This window comes from Neoarius graeffei, chromosome 8, assembly GCF_027579695.1.
Source record: "Neoarius graeffei isolate fNeoGra1 chromosome 8, fNeoGra1.pri, whole genome shotgun sequence".
Taxonomy (NCBI): domain Eukaryota; kingdom Metazoa; phylum Chordata; class Actinopteri; order Siluriformes; family Ariidae; genus Neoarius; species Neoarius graeffei.
The window spans coordinates 58,123,075-58,139,875 of record NC_083576.1 but is presented as its reverse complement, the minus strand read 5'-3'; the positions used below and the strand labels follow the sequence as shown (position 1 = coordinate 58,139,875).

The following is a 16,801-nucleotide window of genomic DNA, read 5'->3' as shown; positions in this document are numbered from 1 at the left end:
TCCTTCTTCCTAACTCATCAGCCAATTAATAAGCCTGAATCAGTTTAAACTGGGTGAGTTAGAGGAGGGAAAACACCAAAATGTGCAGAGCAGTGGTATTCCAGGAAGATGATTCAGATAGTGTCTTAGAGTAATGAGGCCATGGGACTCTCTCTCTCTCTCTCTCTCTCTCTCTCTCTCAGGTTCATTTTTATCTTCCAATTCTAACTGCAAAAACACTTCCACCCTGCATATTAATGGTACAGCATCACACTGGTCAGCCTCAGTAGTTCCAACTAGATGAAAGTGTTGATCTGATAACAGCCCAATTTCCTGTTCTACATAACAACTTGAAATGTGCTTGTTGAGTATCTTTTATCTACTGGATAGGCATGGGGGAAGCCATGGCCTAATGTTTTGAGAAGCAGCTTTGGGACCAAAAGGTTGCCCGTTCAATTCCCTAGACCAGCAGGAATGGCTGAAGTGCCCTGGAGCAAGCCACTTATCCCCCAACTGCTCCCCAGGCTGCTCTGGGTATATTGTACATTGTTTTGAATAAGAGTGTCAGCTAAATGCCTGTAATGTTTTATATATATATATATATATATATATATATATATATATATATATATATATATATATATATATACATCCGAGCTGATAGGAAACCATCGGTAGCACTTTTGCAGTCTCCCCAATGTGACTTCATGTTCAGCCTGCAGGTGTTAATTAACTTTCCTCTATCATTGCTCAGATTAAATGTGCTTTGCAAATAGCAAAGAATGCCAACATACTGTTTTTCCCATGATAGTGATTCCCCGCCCCACACACACACACACACTGAAGACTATGAAGACTTTGTCTTGACTCAGGTGAACTGAAATCTGTGAAGCAGCTTGCAGTTTGTCCCACTTACTGTACAATGTGACTGTACCTGTGAAAGTGTGTGTGTGTCATATGAGATTGTTGCGACCCATTTAAGTTCATGGTGTTGTTTTTTCCATTCCCAGATTTATGCTTTGGTGTATTTAGTGGCACTGTCACTTTTTTAAACAAACTGCAGGAATAATGAATCCTTTGAGGCAAGTGGCTATCACACCTACTCTGACACACACTGATTAACGACTGCAGGATCACTTTGAAAGTTACACCTCTGACTGTATAGAAGAACATCAATTAACACAAGCCATGGCATGTCTTGTTATACCTCGCCATCACACAAACTAATCACTGCGTTGCCAGATTGGGCGGTTTAACTCCCAGATGAGAACGGTTTAGTCATAGGGGGTTATAAATACTGACTTCGCCTGGGACATATGTATCGCAACCCAGAGTTCAACTTCACTTTGGATTGGTTTCTACTGAACTGGGAGGCTTTTAAGACCTTGACTGGATTCGAAAGAGCCTCTCCAGTCTGGGAGTGTGCGCGCTGGGAAAGTGAGCACTTGTGCGCTCGAAGCCCTGCAGCCTCACAGCCCAGTTTTGAGCGCTGAGATTTTTTTTGCACTGCAACATCTCTGTTCTGTATGAGGATGCTTTCATACACTGACAGAGTTTTACCTTTGGATTTAGCCTCTATCTTGAGTCAAGAGATGGGACTTTAGATGGATTCTTTGTTTGGCTTTCCTTTCATTGAACATCGACACATTTAGGGTGATGGTATTAACGCATTTGGTGCGGACGCGCTCGTTTTCTCGCCTGCTACCTTTTCCTGGGACAAGACATTTGGAAATGTGAAGGAAGCTTGAAGTATGGCATGCAAAAGATGGTCTCGGCCAAGAAGGAGACGGTGATTGCGATGTGCCCCACTTACATTTCCATACTCTTCTACTTTCTGTGCGTTACGGCTTGGTGAGTTCCATAGGCACACGTTGCGCACTCGCCTCTAGTTCTTTGGTCCCATAATCTAACATCCAGTTCCCCACTCCGGGTCACGTATAAGTGCAAGTTCAAGAGCATTGACATTGTTTTAGATGTTTAAAAGGGACACAAAACGATCTTGGCATCATTTTGCTGTGCGATGGCGCATCATAACATCATCGTTTGTCTTCTTGCGTGTTTGCAGCATTAAGAAAATCTCAGGTCAGGTAAAGAGGGATGAGAAGTTATACCCTGAAAATTTCACCCAGATCTTAGACCGACTTCTGGAGGGTTATGACAGCAGACTGCGCCCTGGATTTGGAGGTACGTATCAAAATCAATCAATAAAAAAAAAAAATCAATCCAACATTCTAGTAGTCTAACAGAGTGTCTTCCTTCAAGAAGTTGAATAAGCTTCAATAATCACATGCTGCTCCCTTCCTACTTCCAGTCCCTCTTTTTTTATGAGAAGAAACCTGGCTGTCTTAATATCCCTATACTAATGAATTCTCACCTGTGTTGTTGCTATAGCCCAAACCTTTGCATGAACAAAGAGAGTGTTGAATTAACTCTGAGAAAAGGTGCAGGATTAGTTTACATTGTTGAATAAAGGCTTTCATCGTTCATTTAGATCCAGCTTGGGATTATTATGCTTGATGGATGGTGTGCGTAACTCCGAGCTGAAAACTCAGACCTGCTGTGGTTGCTGCGTAGATTGGTACCTTAATGAGGGCGAGAAATGGGGTGGCTGAGACATGAGCCCCTTGGCGCAATCTTGGCAGTATGCACAGTTTTGCCAGGCTACCCAGGGTAAGAACGCGCACGAGCTTTTTATTCATGCTTGTGCCTAGAGCTGTGCGCTGGACCGTTTTTTTTCCCCCTTTAAATCCCACACTACTGACTCACGAAGTCCCATCGACACCTTCAGAAACTCTTAACGAGTGCCTCCAGTTCCTACAGACAGCCTTGACCAATCCCATTTGCACCCACAGAGTATGCTTGACCAATCCCGCTAGCTCCCACAGACAGCCTTGACCAATCCCATTTGCACCCACAGAGTATGCTTGACCAATCCCACTCATTTGTATCCTCTGGTGATGTTTTCTATTGACCTTAGTTGGTTCTGTTTCCCAAAATATAAACAAATTGGTCATTTAAACCACAGCCATGCTAACCTGGATAGGTCTACAACGGATGCTGTAACTGTGCTGTGCAGCTTCATATCTGACTGCCTACTTCTGCTTGCATGAAAGTAAAAATACTCCTGTGACATTTCTTGTTGGGTTCAGCAGGATCCCAGTCACGATGCACACCTTTAATGCCCTTGGCACAGTGATATGTCAGTAATGTACAAGTGTTTTAAAACAAATAACGCTGCAGCTTTCCAGCTCACTTGCCCCTTTCACTCAGGTTAGAATTTGCTCTGTTCACAGCCACACGCACATGCTCAACTATACATGGGACAACAGTTGGCCTAGTGGTTAGCGTGTCCACCTCTCGATCAGGAGATCACGAGTTCTACTCACGGTCAGGTCATACCAAAAACCATCATAAAAATGGTACCTACTGCCGTCTGGCAAGGCATGCTGCAATACAGATGTGAGTGGGGAGTCAAACTCTCACGGTTACCAGAGGACTAGCCCCCCACTGTAACCCTAGCTATGTAATAGGCAAGAGGCCGAGGGCTATGGAAACGGAGATTGGCGGCGCCCTATGCATCACATGGTGTGGGAGTAGTACCTCTAGCTCATCCACAAACACCTCCCTCCTGGTGTTAAAGTAGGGAAATCATGCAGGGCAGGTGGTACTCCAGGACCAGGTTTGGCAACCTGTGTAGTAAGGAATAAGTTCAGAGATTGTATATATGCATTTACACCACACACATAACTTATCATGTGAGAACTTGTATTCTAAGAAGTTGTTTCACAGTTTTTATCCTTTTTTTTTTTAGCTCTAACAATGATCCACATAGAGCATAGACCAGAGGAGTCAGACATATGTCCTGGCCCAGTACATGTTCTAATCCCTAACTGAATTTAGATCCTTGGTCTAAATTAACATTGCCTTGTGGACCGTAATTGAACTGAACGATTTGAAAAAGAGCTAGTCTCTGTTACTCCACTAGGGGGCAAAATAGAGCAGTAAACACAGCTACTTGCACAATGTGCTAATGATGTGTAACTACTCATTAGCAAGCTGTAACTGTCTTTCCAAAATAATAATTAGGGATTTCACAGCAACGGGAACGGAAACTTATGCAATCCCAACTTTTACGTTTTTCATTTGTACCTTTCAGATAAACACCAATAAGCAAAGAGAGGGGTTATTGATGTGTTACTGGTGTACTAAAGTGATTTATTTATTTATTTATTTATTTATTTTGGCTTGGCCCACTTAACGTAATGTTTGTTAATAATTTATAACAGTTTCTGAAAGACTTCTGTTTATTTTATATCCACTGCAATGATCTGCTGCTGCTTCTGTTGCTGTTGGAAACTGGAAAAGGTTCAGCACTGGTCGACTGGTGAAAGTGTAATGAAGCTTTTTTTTTGTATGCATTCACTCTGTTGTATGCAACATTCGTGCACTTCCCTCTTCATTGGACTAGCCTGCAGGATGTGTGAGAGGCACACTTCTATGACTGTTTTAGAGAATTTTGAAATTGTACAAATATGATGATCACACACACACCGGCCACTTTATTAGATATGCCCATACTCCTGCTGTTTTATGCAGTTATTTAATCAGCCAATCCCTTGAAAGCAGCACAATGTATGAACTCATGCAGATACAAATCAAGCGCTTCAGTTAATGTTCACTTCAAACATCAGAATGGAAAAATTGTGATCTCTGTGGCATGGGTGTTGGTGCCAGATGGGCTGGTTTGAGTGTTTCAGAAACTGCTGATCTCCTGGGGTTTTCTCATAAAGCAGTCTCTAGAGTTTACACAGAATGGTGTGAAAAACAAAAAACATTGAGTAAGTGACAGGTTTTGTGGGTGGAAACACCTTGCTGATAAGAGAGATCAGAGGAAAATGGCCAGACAGGTTTGAACTCCCAGGAAGGACATAGTAACTCATATAATCACTCTTTACAACCGAGGTGAGCAGAAAAGCATCTTAGCATATATATATATACAGGGGGCTGCAAAAGTAGGTATACAGTAAGGATTATTCCAGTATTACCAGTATTATAATAGTGGTGCTAGGTTTCATTTAATACTAATGTTTTGTGCAGATGTTTTATTTTTCATTACTGTATACCTATTTTTGCGGCCCCCTGTGTGTGTGTGTGTGTGTGTGTGTGTGTGTGTGTGTGTGTGTGTGCTGAGATATTTTTCTGCTCACCACGGTCGTAAAGAGTGATTTTATACACACACACACACACAGGGGGTTGCAAAAAAAAATATATATATATATATATATATATATATATATATATATATATATAGCGGCACAGTAGTGTAGTGGTTAGCACTGTCACCTCACAGCAAGAAGGTCCTGGGTTCGAGCCCAATGGCCGACGAGGGCCTTTCTATATGGAGTTTGCATGTTCTCCCTGTGTCTGCGTGGGTTTCCTCCGGGTGCTCCGGTTTCCCCTAAAGACATGCAGGTTAGGCTAATTGGTGGCTCTAAATTGACCGTAGGTGTGAGTGTGAATGGGTGTTTGTATCTATGTGTCAGCCCTGCAATGATCTGGTGACTTGTCCAGAGTGTAACCCACCTCTTGCTCATAGTCAGCTGGGATAGGCTCCAGCTTGCCTGCGACCCTGTTGGACAGGATAAGCGGCTACAGATGATGGATATGTGGAGTTGTGTATGGAAACACAACTGCTAATTTTCAGAAGTGGATCCACTAACCAAACAATAAATATTTTATAGTTTGCTGTTTGCAACCCATGTCTCAGACATTTTTAACGAGTGTTCGGTTGGGTTTCAGTAAATCTTGAATGTTTGTAACACGTAGTCTGATTACTAAGCAAATCACTATCGATACCTATATGTATCTTTAATCGCAACATGATAGTACACCACTAGACCTGATTTGCACTTTTGCACGCTTATGGTTCCCTTGCTCTTTACTGACAATAAGTTTAAGGGCTGCAAACATTCAGAGTGTTTAGTTCCATGTGTTCAGCATTGGGTTTCACATTTTTGCAATGATGACTCGATAAACCTTTTTTTTTTCTTTTTTTGAGAAGTGCATCATGATTCTCCTCATCCGGAATCGTATGTTCAGGACTGATTTGGACTCTGTTTCTGGAAGGGCTTGAGTTAAATTGTGTTTAGATGAGAATGTTGGCCATGAGGATACTTGAAACTTGGCAGCCAAGCTTTTTTTCTTCTTCTTCTCATCTGTTTTCTCTCAGAACATTGAACTGGCAGGGTAATGATGCAGTGTGTGCCTTCTGCAGCCATTTGTTTAATGTTTGAATTCAGTTCAGTCCGTAATGCCTGCAACCCAAATGAGGATGCTGTGGCAAAATCATGTTCAGACAGATAACAGATGTGAGACGTGAGAACTAACTTCGGGAGGTTTTTTTTTTTTTTTTTTGATGCCAGGTTTTTTTGTCAGATTCAGAGCCATAATCATCATTTTCAGGGCAATCAAGTGGGGAAGCAAAAAAACAGTAGCAGTCAAACTCAGTGTGCTAGAAAGAGTTCTGGGGATATTTTGCCCTGACAAAAATTAAAACTTCGCTCACTAAGTAATAATACCAGTTCTTTTTTTTAAATAAAAAAACCCTGTATGTTCTGCAGTCCTCAGTGAAGAGGTTTTAGTTTGTATATTAAATAAAACTAAGAGCTAAATATGAAAGTTGATAATGTCACCATTTCAGCAAACCATAAGCCTTGGGAATAGTAAAGATTTTTAAATATATACACTCACCATCCACTTTAATAGGGACACCTGTACAGCTACTTATTTATGCAATCTAATTAACCCATGTGACAGCAGCACAATGTGTAGAATCTTGTAGATACAGGTCAAGAGCTTTGGTTCATGTTCACATCAAACATCAGAATGCAGAAAAAGTGTGATCTCTGTGAAAAAGATAGTTGTAGGCATGCTCTATATTTAACAAATAATCTTTATTTCAAATGTTGTTAGAGTCAGGTGCTCTGTTGGTGTCAAAGGAAATAATTCAATGGGGGAAAAAAAGGAGAAAAAATATTCTCCAAACCAAGGCACTCCTTAGATTAAAATGTCTTTATTATATTGACATATCCTAAGTCTGGTAATGAGTCTGTGACTGAGCCCTGTTCTCATTGTGAAAGATCATCCCCCCCCCCCCCCTTTATTTTTAAGATACCAAGGATGTATTGTGCAAACGTATGTACATTAGGTTTGTTGCAGACTGTTGTGACTCTAGATGTGGCCATTTTATACACCAAGATAGATCACTATGAAGGTATATTAGTCCTACAGCACGCTCTGAGACTAAAATCTGATACTTTTTACTCTCTCTTACTCAGAATGGACTTTAGACAATATATATTTTTTCCTGTAGGACTCCCTTTATAGGCAGTGCAAGTGAACAGGAATGGGTTGCCCCCAATTATGCAAATATCTTCTTGGGTCATTTAGATAAAGAGTATATCTATAATCAGTTAAATAACCAATTTTGTGAAAAGATCAGGTTAAGGGGCGACTACATCGATGACATGGGGCGGCACAGTGGTGTAGTGGTTTAGTCTGGCTAACGCGACTTCAAAGCTCTACGAGCTATTGGTCTGGCCAAGCTATTCAGCCCAACCGTTTCCCAGAGCCCGTGGTTGACCCGCCTCCCTGAAATGCCTCAGTTTGCTACTGGTCGAAGCCAGAAAAGGCTGTGACGAAGCTTAAACCAATCACATCACTCTTTCATCTGACGTATGTGACGCGACAATAGGATTCTTGCTGAGCCCCATTGATTTGGCTACTAGCAGGGCTAACTGGTAGATTAAACTCTTACTGAAGCCGGTCGGGAGCAAGGCGAAAACGTCCTTCCTTTCAATAAATACCTCCAGGGCTGCTCTTTGCTCCGTTTTCAATGAGAACTTCCCGTTGAATGCTTTCAATACAGCATGATTCTGTAAACAATCTATGGCTTCCGGTCGCAGTTCTACTACGTCACTGCCTTGAACACGCCTCTTCCCAGGGCCGATGGAGATGCTCAAAGTTGATTGGCTCCCGATTTTTCCGGCGCTTGGAAGAGCTGGAGATAGCTTGCCTGGCCAGACTAAGCTCGCAACAGGCCCTCGTGTTGCGTCACGCTTAGGATGGGCGGACCCAGCACTGTCACCTCACAGCAAGAAGGTTATGGGTTTGACTCCAGTGGCTGAACCGGCCCTTTCTGTGTGGAGTTTGCATGTTCTCCCCGTGTCTGCATGGGTTTCTTCTGGGTGCTATGGTTTCCCCCACAGTCTAAAGACATGCAGTTAGGTTAACTCGCTACTCTAAATTGCCCATAGGTGTGAATCAGGGCTTTACATTAACTTTTTTGCTCACCGGCCACTGTGGCTAGTGGTTTTCCCGAGTCACTAGCCATTCAGCCTTTTCACTAGCCACAATTTTGTTGCCAGGAAATCGCAGTTTTTTCTTCACCATGATACGTTAAAGTTCGGAAGATCTAGATTTAATTATGAATGGCAGCGTATAATATCTCTACAGTAGCACTCAAGTATTCAGTGCTGTTAAGGTAGCTCCCTATATGAAAACATGCAACCAGTTCAGACAAAAATATAAACAGAGTATTCTGTTTATTGAACTCAAATTCAAGCCCCTTACAATATGAAATATCGTATAATATGAAAAATAACATTCAGTACAACTGAACTGATTCTAATATTAAAAGTCCAATTCAAAACATTTATCACTGAAAAACATTTGATGTTTTGATATGCAAGTATTATGTGTATTATCAAGCATTATTATGTATATTATGTATTATCTATTAATAGTGTGTGTGTGTGTGTGTGTGTGTGTGTGTAGAGAGAGAGAGAGAGACATTAAATGTCCTCATTACATTCATCATCAGATGAGTATGAATGGTCCATGAAAAATGGTCTTCGTGACCTGAGGCTTCCAGCAGGCCGTAAGTTGATAGCTGGGGCGGGATCAACTTCTTTCCAATCGCGTGAACGTTTCTAAACAGCAGCTCCATCCTCTCCAGCTCAGTCGACTTCATGACAGCCAGGGACTTGAAAGCAATGCTGTCCTGTAGTAAACCAGCCATCTCTGCCTGTTTTGATGTTATAGTACCGATGTGTGCATTTAACTTTTCATGGTCCTTTATAGTTTCGAGTTTAAAATTACTGGTGCCTGTCTTTGCCAGACTTTCTACAGTCTTCGCAGTACATGGTATTTTTGGTTTTGCTCTGAACTAGCCAATCTTGCCTGAACTTCCTTTTGTCATTGAACTGTCTTATCTTCCTATTAGCGTCTTGTTCATCTGCATGGCCATAGCCATCTATGAGGCCCCCACGGTCCGGACCTCAGTCATTTTTAAGAGCTGAAAATACATTTGTATGCTAAATATTCAACTGGATAAAAAAAATAAAGAATAACATTAAAAAGTCTCTGTAAAAAGTGCATTGTTAATTATGTTAAACGTTGATTCTGTCTTCTGTGTCTGTTTCGTGTGCGTGGCTCTGAGACCAAGAACACAAAAGCAAATGAGCGCGTGACTCGGGGGAGGAACGCAGTGCAGTAGACACGTTTTTTTCATGGGAACCATCAGTGCACTTTCATCAAGCTGTTCAATTTACATTTTCGAAGCAGTGCAGTTGTAGCCTGCCTTGTTTGTGATTTAAAAAATAAATCATTCGATAAGTCAAAGCAATAGAGTGGAAAGTTTCAACTTGTGTTTGTCTTGCCTAAAATATGGTGGTGTATACTGATTTTTTTTCCCAGAATTTTTTTTTTTTGTGTGTAGGTGTAACGGATGCCAGATTGTTAATATATCTTAGTTACATAGACTACATGGTCAGGGTATCTTTTGTCCTCATTGCTTGCACCAGATCAAACCATTAAACAAGCTTAAATTATTCTTACTCTTGCCACAGACATGATTTTTTTTTTTCAAAACTGATGATATTCAGTTCAAACACCATTAAAAGTAATTTCAGGAATAGATCTCTTGTGTGATGTGTAATTCACCCCACTCATTTAAATATGTCGAAAATGTTTCGGCGCGCGCTTTGCGCATCACAGACCTCGGGGATTTTAAAATGCTGCTCCGGCCCTGCTCATCTCTGCCCCTTTTTTCCCTGAGCAGCAGGGTTTGAAACTCCAGCTATATGCCGCCACATAGTGTGCTTGTCAGTCGTCAGCAACTTTGTTGCTTCGTTTATTAACCGCAGGTTACCATATCACTGATTTTATCTAAGACGTTCTAAACAATTCTAACATGTCAGAATGTTTATGCAGGTGCTCATGGGAATTGTAGGCACGTAATATTACATTGCAACGTGTTTATTATATCAGATGCCTTCAGAGAAAACTACAATTAAAATATAGTCATACCACAGAGTAAACCACCCGCCAAAGTGGCTAGTGGGACTAAAGTTATTACCCGCCAAAGCCGGATTTTACCCGCATTTGGCGGGTGGGCGGGTACTAATGTAAAGCCCTGGTGTGAATGTGAGTGTGCAGAAAGGAACTGGTCACTCTACTGCTGCGATTCTGGCCAAGCTAACCAAACATGGTTCACTTCAAGCCCAGATCGGGTTCAGCAGTGACAACATCGATGACATCCTTATGATTTGGTTGGGCAATGAATGTGAGCTACTAGAATTCTATATCAACACCATCAACCCAAATATACGTTTATCAATTGATTACTCTAAACACATCAATTTTCTGGACTTGTCCAGATGAGTGGTCTTTTGGACACTGCTTTATGCCGCAGAAGAACAAACAGCAATAATCTGCTGAGGGCTAACGGTTTTTCATCCAAAGGGATTTAAAAATAACATCCCTTTTGGACAGTTCCAGCATTTAAGATGCATTTATGATGAGAAGTCAGACTTTGAGAAGCAGGCTCAAGAAATGCAATCCAGATTTTGTGAATGGGGCTGTCCATCATCTTTAACTGAGGGTGCAATAGCCAAGGCACATTCACTAACACATTCTGACCTCTTAAAGAACACTTGGTATACATAGTTTGCACATGACGTCACAGAGTCGGGGATTCCCTAGTGGCGGCCATCTTGCGGGTCAAGCTTACCGTACGGGTCACTGAGCACACATTGTAACTCGCGAGTACAAAGTCTTCAAAAGAACCCAAGCAGGCTATTTAAAGCTAGCAATGGTGCACACCTGTTGTATTCACGGCTGTCGTAATAGGTCAGATGATGACGTCAAGCGGAGCTTTTATGGAATTCCCACTGTACGGGAGCACGAAGGCAAGCAAACAAAGAAACTCAGCACACAAAGGAGAAATCTATGGCTTGCGAGAATCAACCGCAAGGATTATCAGCCTTCCAAACACAGCAAAGTCTGCTCCGATCATTTTATAAGTGGTAAGTTGTTTAAATAAACAATCAATTGTGTTTAAGTTTGTTTTTGGAAACCAAAACATCGTGTAAACAATCTCTGGAGAATGCCTAACTGGAACCGCTGAGTGTACATTTACATTGTATACTGACATGGTACTGTAATACCACTAATGGATGTAAAATTTGTCTTAAATCAACTCGATATTATACACACACATATATTTATATGCAGTGTTGAGAGCTCTAAAATTCCAATGTTTACATACCTTGGCTGTAATTAGGACACGACTGTCACTTGTTTTTATATGGTGGACTTCACGGACCCAGCCACAGACAAAATAATTGTATGACTCCAGCGACTTGTATGCTTTGAGGTCATCAAGTGTGTAGGCACTTTTACTATTCACGAAATAGTTCACAATATCAGGGTACGATATGGATGGCAGCCCTGCATAGTCACTTGAAAATGCATCTTTGTCCACTTCGTAGGGGTCAATTCCCCCAATCAAGGCCAGTTTGGCTACATACCGTTGTCGTGAGATGTCGTCCAATGTATCTATATACTTCCGTTTGCTTGATTTTGCCGACATTGTTTATTTTAGAAAACTGACTATATAACTTCATAAATTCGTCCAAGATAACGTAGCCGGTAATGGCGATGGTCCGTTTTGTTTGCCCCACAAGATGGCGGCTGGAGGGCGTTCCCCGGAATGCCGTGACATCAGTGAAAACTATGTATACCTCTGCCAAGCCATATATTATCAATATCAAAATCAAGTCACTAGAACCTAGGATAATACTAAAGCTGTACACCAAATTTCATCAAAATCCATTGACTACATTTTGAGTTATGTTGGGGGAAAAAAAAACATCCTGGATCTGCATACATATCTGGAGTCTGGATTCACAGTTATATATCCAGATTTGCATCAAAATGTAATCAATTGTTCCTTGGCCCATGGCCCACCATTCCTTATGATTTCATCAAAATCCGTTCACTACTTTTTGAGTTACGTTGGGCAAAGGCAAACAAACAAATGGAGGACAAACATAACCTCCTCCAACAAGGTTGGCGGAGGTAAAAAGACCCATGCCTTGAGAAAATAACTCTAGACCATAACACAATATGGTCACTGTGCTCTTAAAATTAAACAAATTATTTAATTCTACTGGAACATAATGCACAATGATCTGATATTAAATTGAAATGACAGTCTAAAGACAGGCACCATCCATAGACAGACTTGTAAGAAGCTACGTAACATGTTCTAAACCATGACCATGGCTGAACAAAGGGGTTTTGGGGACTTAAAGTGTGACACATGCAACCATTGTGAGAGCATCGTTCAAAGAAGGACATTTCATGACTTAAGAAAACAGAGAGAATACAAGGCCAGTGGCTTTACTAGTTGTAACTCTGAGTTTGTTGTGTACTGACTACCGTGTTCTTGTGGGTGCTTCTATGTGGGTAGGGTGAAAAGAAAGTGAAGAGTATTGTGTAGAATACAAATATGCAATCTGTCTCAATAATAAAGACTACCCCTTGGCTAAAGACAACAAAGAGGTACACCACAGCAACCCTTTGTCGTTAAAGATTCAGGGAACTGAAATTATTATTTCAGAAAAGGTTTGATATTCTGCATATTTTTGATTCTGAGGCTGTTATGTACCGTACTCCTATATCTTTTCATACACAAAACCAATTGGTTTAAATGTCTAGCCAATGGAACATTTTTGCAGTTGGGATTTAGTATGGTTGGTGCAGCTCCTGTCCGAATGATTATAGGTACTCTTGTGCACTATATATGCTCTTGCCTGACTAATTAACTGAATATATATACTGTACCTTTTTCAGTTCAGTTTGTACTCTGCCCTGAAGAAGGCACGAGCTGCTACGCATGGGCAGTTTTTTTTTTTTTTAACAGTCCAGCTAGAACATGTCGATATATTAAAGTCATTTAAACCTCATGAGTGCCTTGGTTTGGAGAGTCTTTTTCACTCCTTTTTTCCAGGGTGATCTCTGTGACTTTGGCATGTGCCAGATGGGCTGGTTTGAGTATTTCAGATACTGTTGATCCCATGGGATTCTGACACACTACAGTTTCTAGAGTTTACATAGAATGGTGTTAAAAACAAAAAACACTGACTGATTGACAATTCTGTGGCTGGAAACATACTGTTGATGAGAGAGATCAAAGGAGAATGATCAGACTGGTCTGAGCTGGCAGGAAGTCTATAGTAACTCAAATATCGTCATGGTGAGCAAAAAAGGCATCTCAGCATGCCCAAAAATCAAACCATGAGATGGACTGGACAGTTGAAGACCGGAAAAAGACCAGGCCATTTTTATTTATTTTATTTTTAATTCTTATTTTCTCACACCCTTCTGTGTAAATTCTAGAAAGTATTGTGTGTCAAAATCCCCAGAGAAAAGCAGCTTCTGAAATACTCAAACCAGCCCATCTGGCACCAACAAACATGCCATGGTTAGTCACAGAGATCACAATTTTTCCCGTTCTGATGTTTAATGTGACCATAAACTGAAGCCCTTGACCTACAGTACTGTGCAAAAGTCTTAAGCACCCTATTTTTTTCATACAAACTTTCTATTTTATGACTTCTGCATTATCAAGTCAGTACAAAAATATTTTAGAGTTCCAAATATTCGTTTTCCAGCACAAAATTAAATGTTACAGAAAAAAACGTTTGTATCTGAGCAGCGTATTACATAAGAAATGACTTTTCAGATTAAAAAAGAAAACATAATGAAGGCTACTGGGTTTTGCTGCAAAATTAAGAAGCAAGTGTGACAAAGTGTCCAGAAGAACTGTGGCTGGTTCTGCAAGATGCTCAGTAAAACCTACAGCTCATTTCCTTATCAAACTGCACTCATTATATCTGAGACTACATTTTTTTTTATTTTGTAATGCCTTTCAGATTTTTCAAGTGTAGGTCATAAAAATAATTTTCCCTGACACCCAATTATTTTTGTTTAGTGGACCGAGAACTACTGAATTCAAATCACAGACTTCCAATTTTATTAGTTTTTTTTTAAAATAGAACAATTAACGAACTTAAGGCCACGTGACCATTCTCTGCTATTTTTTCCTGCTTCACCATGACCCAATTCAAGATACTATGTCATGTATCACATGGTGGGCTTTCCCTGTTCGCACAAGGCATTGTGGGATACAAATTTGAAACAGTCGAGAAAAATGAAGGACGTGAGTGTGCGAATGAAACTTGAAAGACCAAATACAGTAACGGAAAGTGAGAAGAAAAGACATTATGTTGCGAAGGAAAAGAAATGCAGGACCAAACTAATAAATATCAGCTGTCAGCGAGCACCTCGGTGTGATCAGCTGTTCGTTTAGCGACAGAATGATGGAACTGTCAGTGCACGGTCAAGGTAAACCTGTAGATGGCAGTAATGCAACACTGTGGATGCCAGCTGCTATAAAACCCAAAAGAAGAAGTTGTTAAACCTGCGCATACGCATACAGACTTCCTCTGTCTGCTTGACTGCGCAATTTCATGCACATTATTTGCTACGGTATCCTCTCATCTCATTATCTCTAGCCGCTTTATCCTGTTCTACAGGGTCGCAGGCAAGCTGGAGCCTATCCCAGCTGACTACAGGCGAAAGGCCGGGTACACCCTGGACAAGTTGCCAGGTCATCACAGGGCTGACACATAGACAACCATTCACACTCTCATTCACACCTACGGTCAATTTAGAGTCACCAGTTAACCTAACCTGCATGTCTTTGGACTCTGGGGGAAACCGGAGCACCTGGAGGAAACCCACGCGGACACAGGGAGAACATGCAAACTCCACACAGAAAGGCCCTCGCCAGCCACGGGGCTCGAACCCGGACCTTCTTGCTGTGAGGCGACAGCGCTAACCACTACACCACCGTGCCGCCTGCTACGGTATCCTCTCAAATTAAATAACTTCCCAGATATTACAGACGTAAACATATATCACAGTGACCAAATTTCAGAGGGAACTAAATTTCACTGATTTTATGAAATTGAAAGGCCGTCTAGCTTTAAGCAAAGGGTTGTCTCACACCAGATATTGACTTTGTTTCATTTATTATGTCTTACTGATGTTTATAGTATTTTTTAAATGTTGAAACATTTTATTTCATTTCATAATTTTTAAGCCATTTTTGGTCTACAGCATTTCTTTACATGCGCCTAAGACTTTTGCACAGAAGTGTATATGTGCATAATTTTATGCACAGTGTCTATGGTTGTAGAATTTCTATCAGAGCCCTAAGCAGACTAGCATGCAGAATGAATAATGGTGTCCATCCTTTAATAGGTCCAGTGACTGAGGTGAAGACTGATATCTACGTCACTAGTTTTGGCCCAGTATCTGATGTGGAAATGGTATGTATGCCATCAACATGAATAAGAACCGATCCTTGCAGTGATCAAATGTCCAAATATTGATAGACTTGTGGTATATGACAATTGTGACCTTGTAGGGCTACTTCACTTCTTTCCATTAACAAATTGTAGCTGAAGAGCTTTTTGGTTACTGAGGTTAGTGGGAGAGTTGGGGTAGATGAAGGTATTGCATCATTTTGTGAAGTTAATTCAAATACCCATGTCCATCTTAAAATATATTTTTGTGTTGATTTATAGACATCAATTTCGACTACTGTTGATACAGCATCAGTCATATGTACAGTCAAGGATATGTAATGTAAACGCTCAACAAGCTAATTAACAAGCTAATCAGCTTATCAGGAGAACAGCATGTATGATCGTGAATATTCAGCAGTGAAATTTGTTCAATGCTGGAATCAGTGCTCTGAGGTTCATAGTTGTTATAAATATACCATTGCACAGTTCTGTTTATAAACAACAAAAGAAAATGCTTTTAAAAAAAGAGATATTCAGAAAGAGAACATGATTAATTGTCTTTTCACACAATGATATTAACCAATAATTTATATAATGCCCAGGTCAGATGGCAGGCTGCAACTAGTTTTCAACTCCTTGCGTCTACCTGCGATAACAAAATCACAAGTAGACGTAAGACTGGTCTTGCGTCGATGCACGATGACACAGATAATGGCAGAGTGTTGCAGAGGGTCTTTATCAGAGGCAGGTTGATGCAAGTGGATAACGATCTGTTCGCATTTCAGCTGCGATTCGCTTCTAATTGGTGCAAATAGCAGGTTAACGCATGTAGAGGCAGGCGGTCGTGCAACGCTTGAGCAACCAATTGCAGGTTGAAGCAGGTAGTGGCAGCTAAACGCAGGCTGACGCAGGGAAAGACAAGTCTTCAGAGATGGCTGCGATGCATTGCAGATAGACGCAGACTGCACCTGCAAATAGTTTACAACAAACTGCAAGCAGTCTTATGGCCTTGTATTTTTTAAAGGTTTTCTGTGTGCTGCGTCAACCTGCATTTAGCTACGTCTGCTTCTGACTGGTTGCGTCCTAGGTGCAAGACTAGACTC

General features: G+C 41.0%; 1 protein-coding gene across 1 annotated transcript in view; it reads left to right on the top strand.

The window, feature by feature from the left end:
• The first annotated feature begins 1,735 nt into the window (after positions 1 to 1,735).
• The window catches only part of gabra4 (gamma-aminobutyric acid type A receptor subunit alpha4), an 80,070-nt gene continuing 65,004 nt past the window's right edge, over positions 1,736 to 16,801 (top strand). Inside the window, exons 1-3 of the mRNA XM_060927907.1 lie at positions 1,736 to 1,830; positions 2,045 to 2,163; positions 15,652 to 15,719. Of these exons, the coding sequence (XP_060783890.1) occupies positions 1,736 to 1,830; positions 2,045 to 2,163; positions 15,652 to 15,719 (282 nt within the window). The remainder of the gene's footprint in view (positions 1,831 to 2,044; positions 2,164 to 15,651; positions 15,720 to 16,801) is intronic.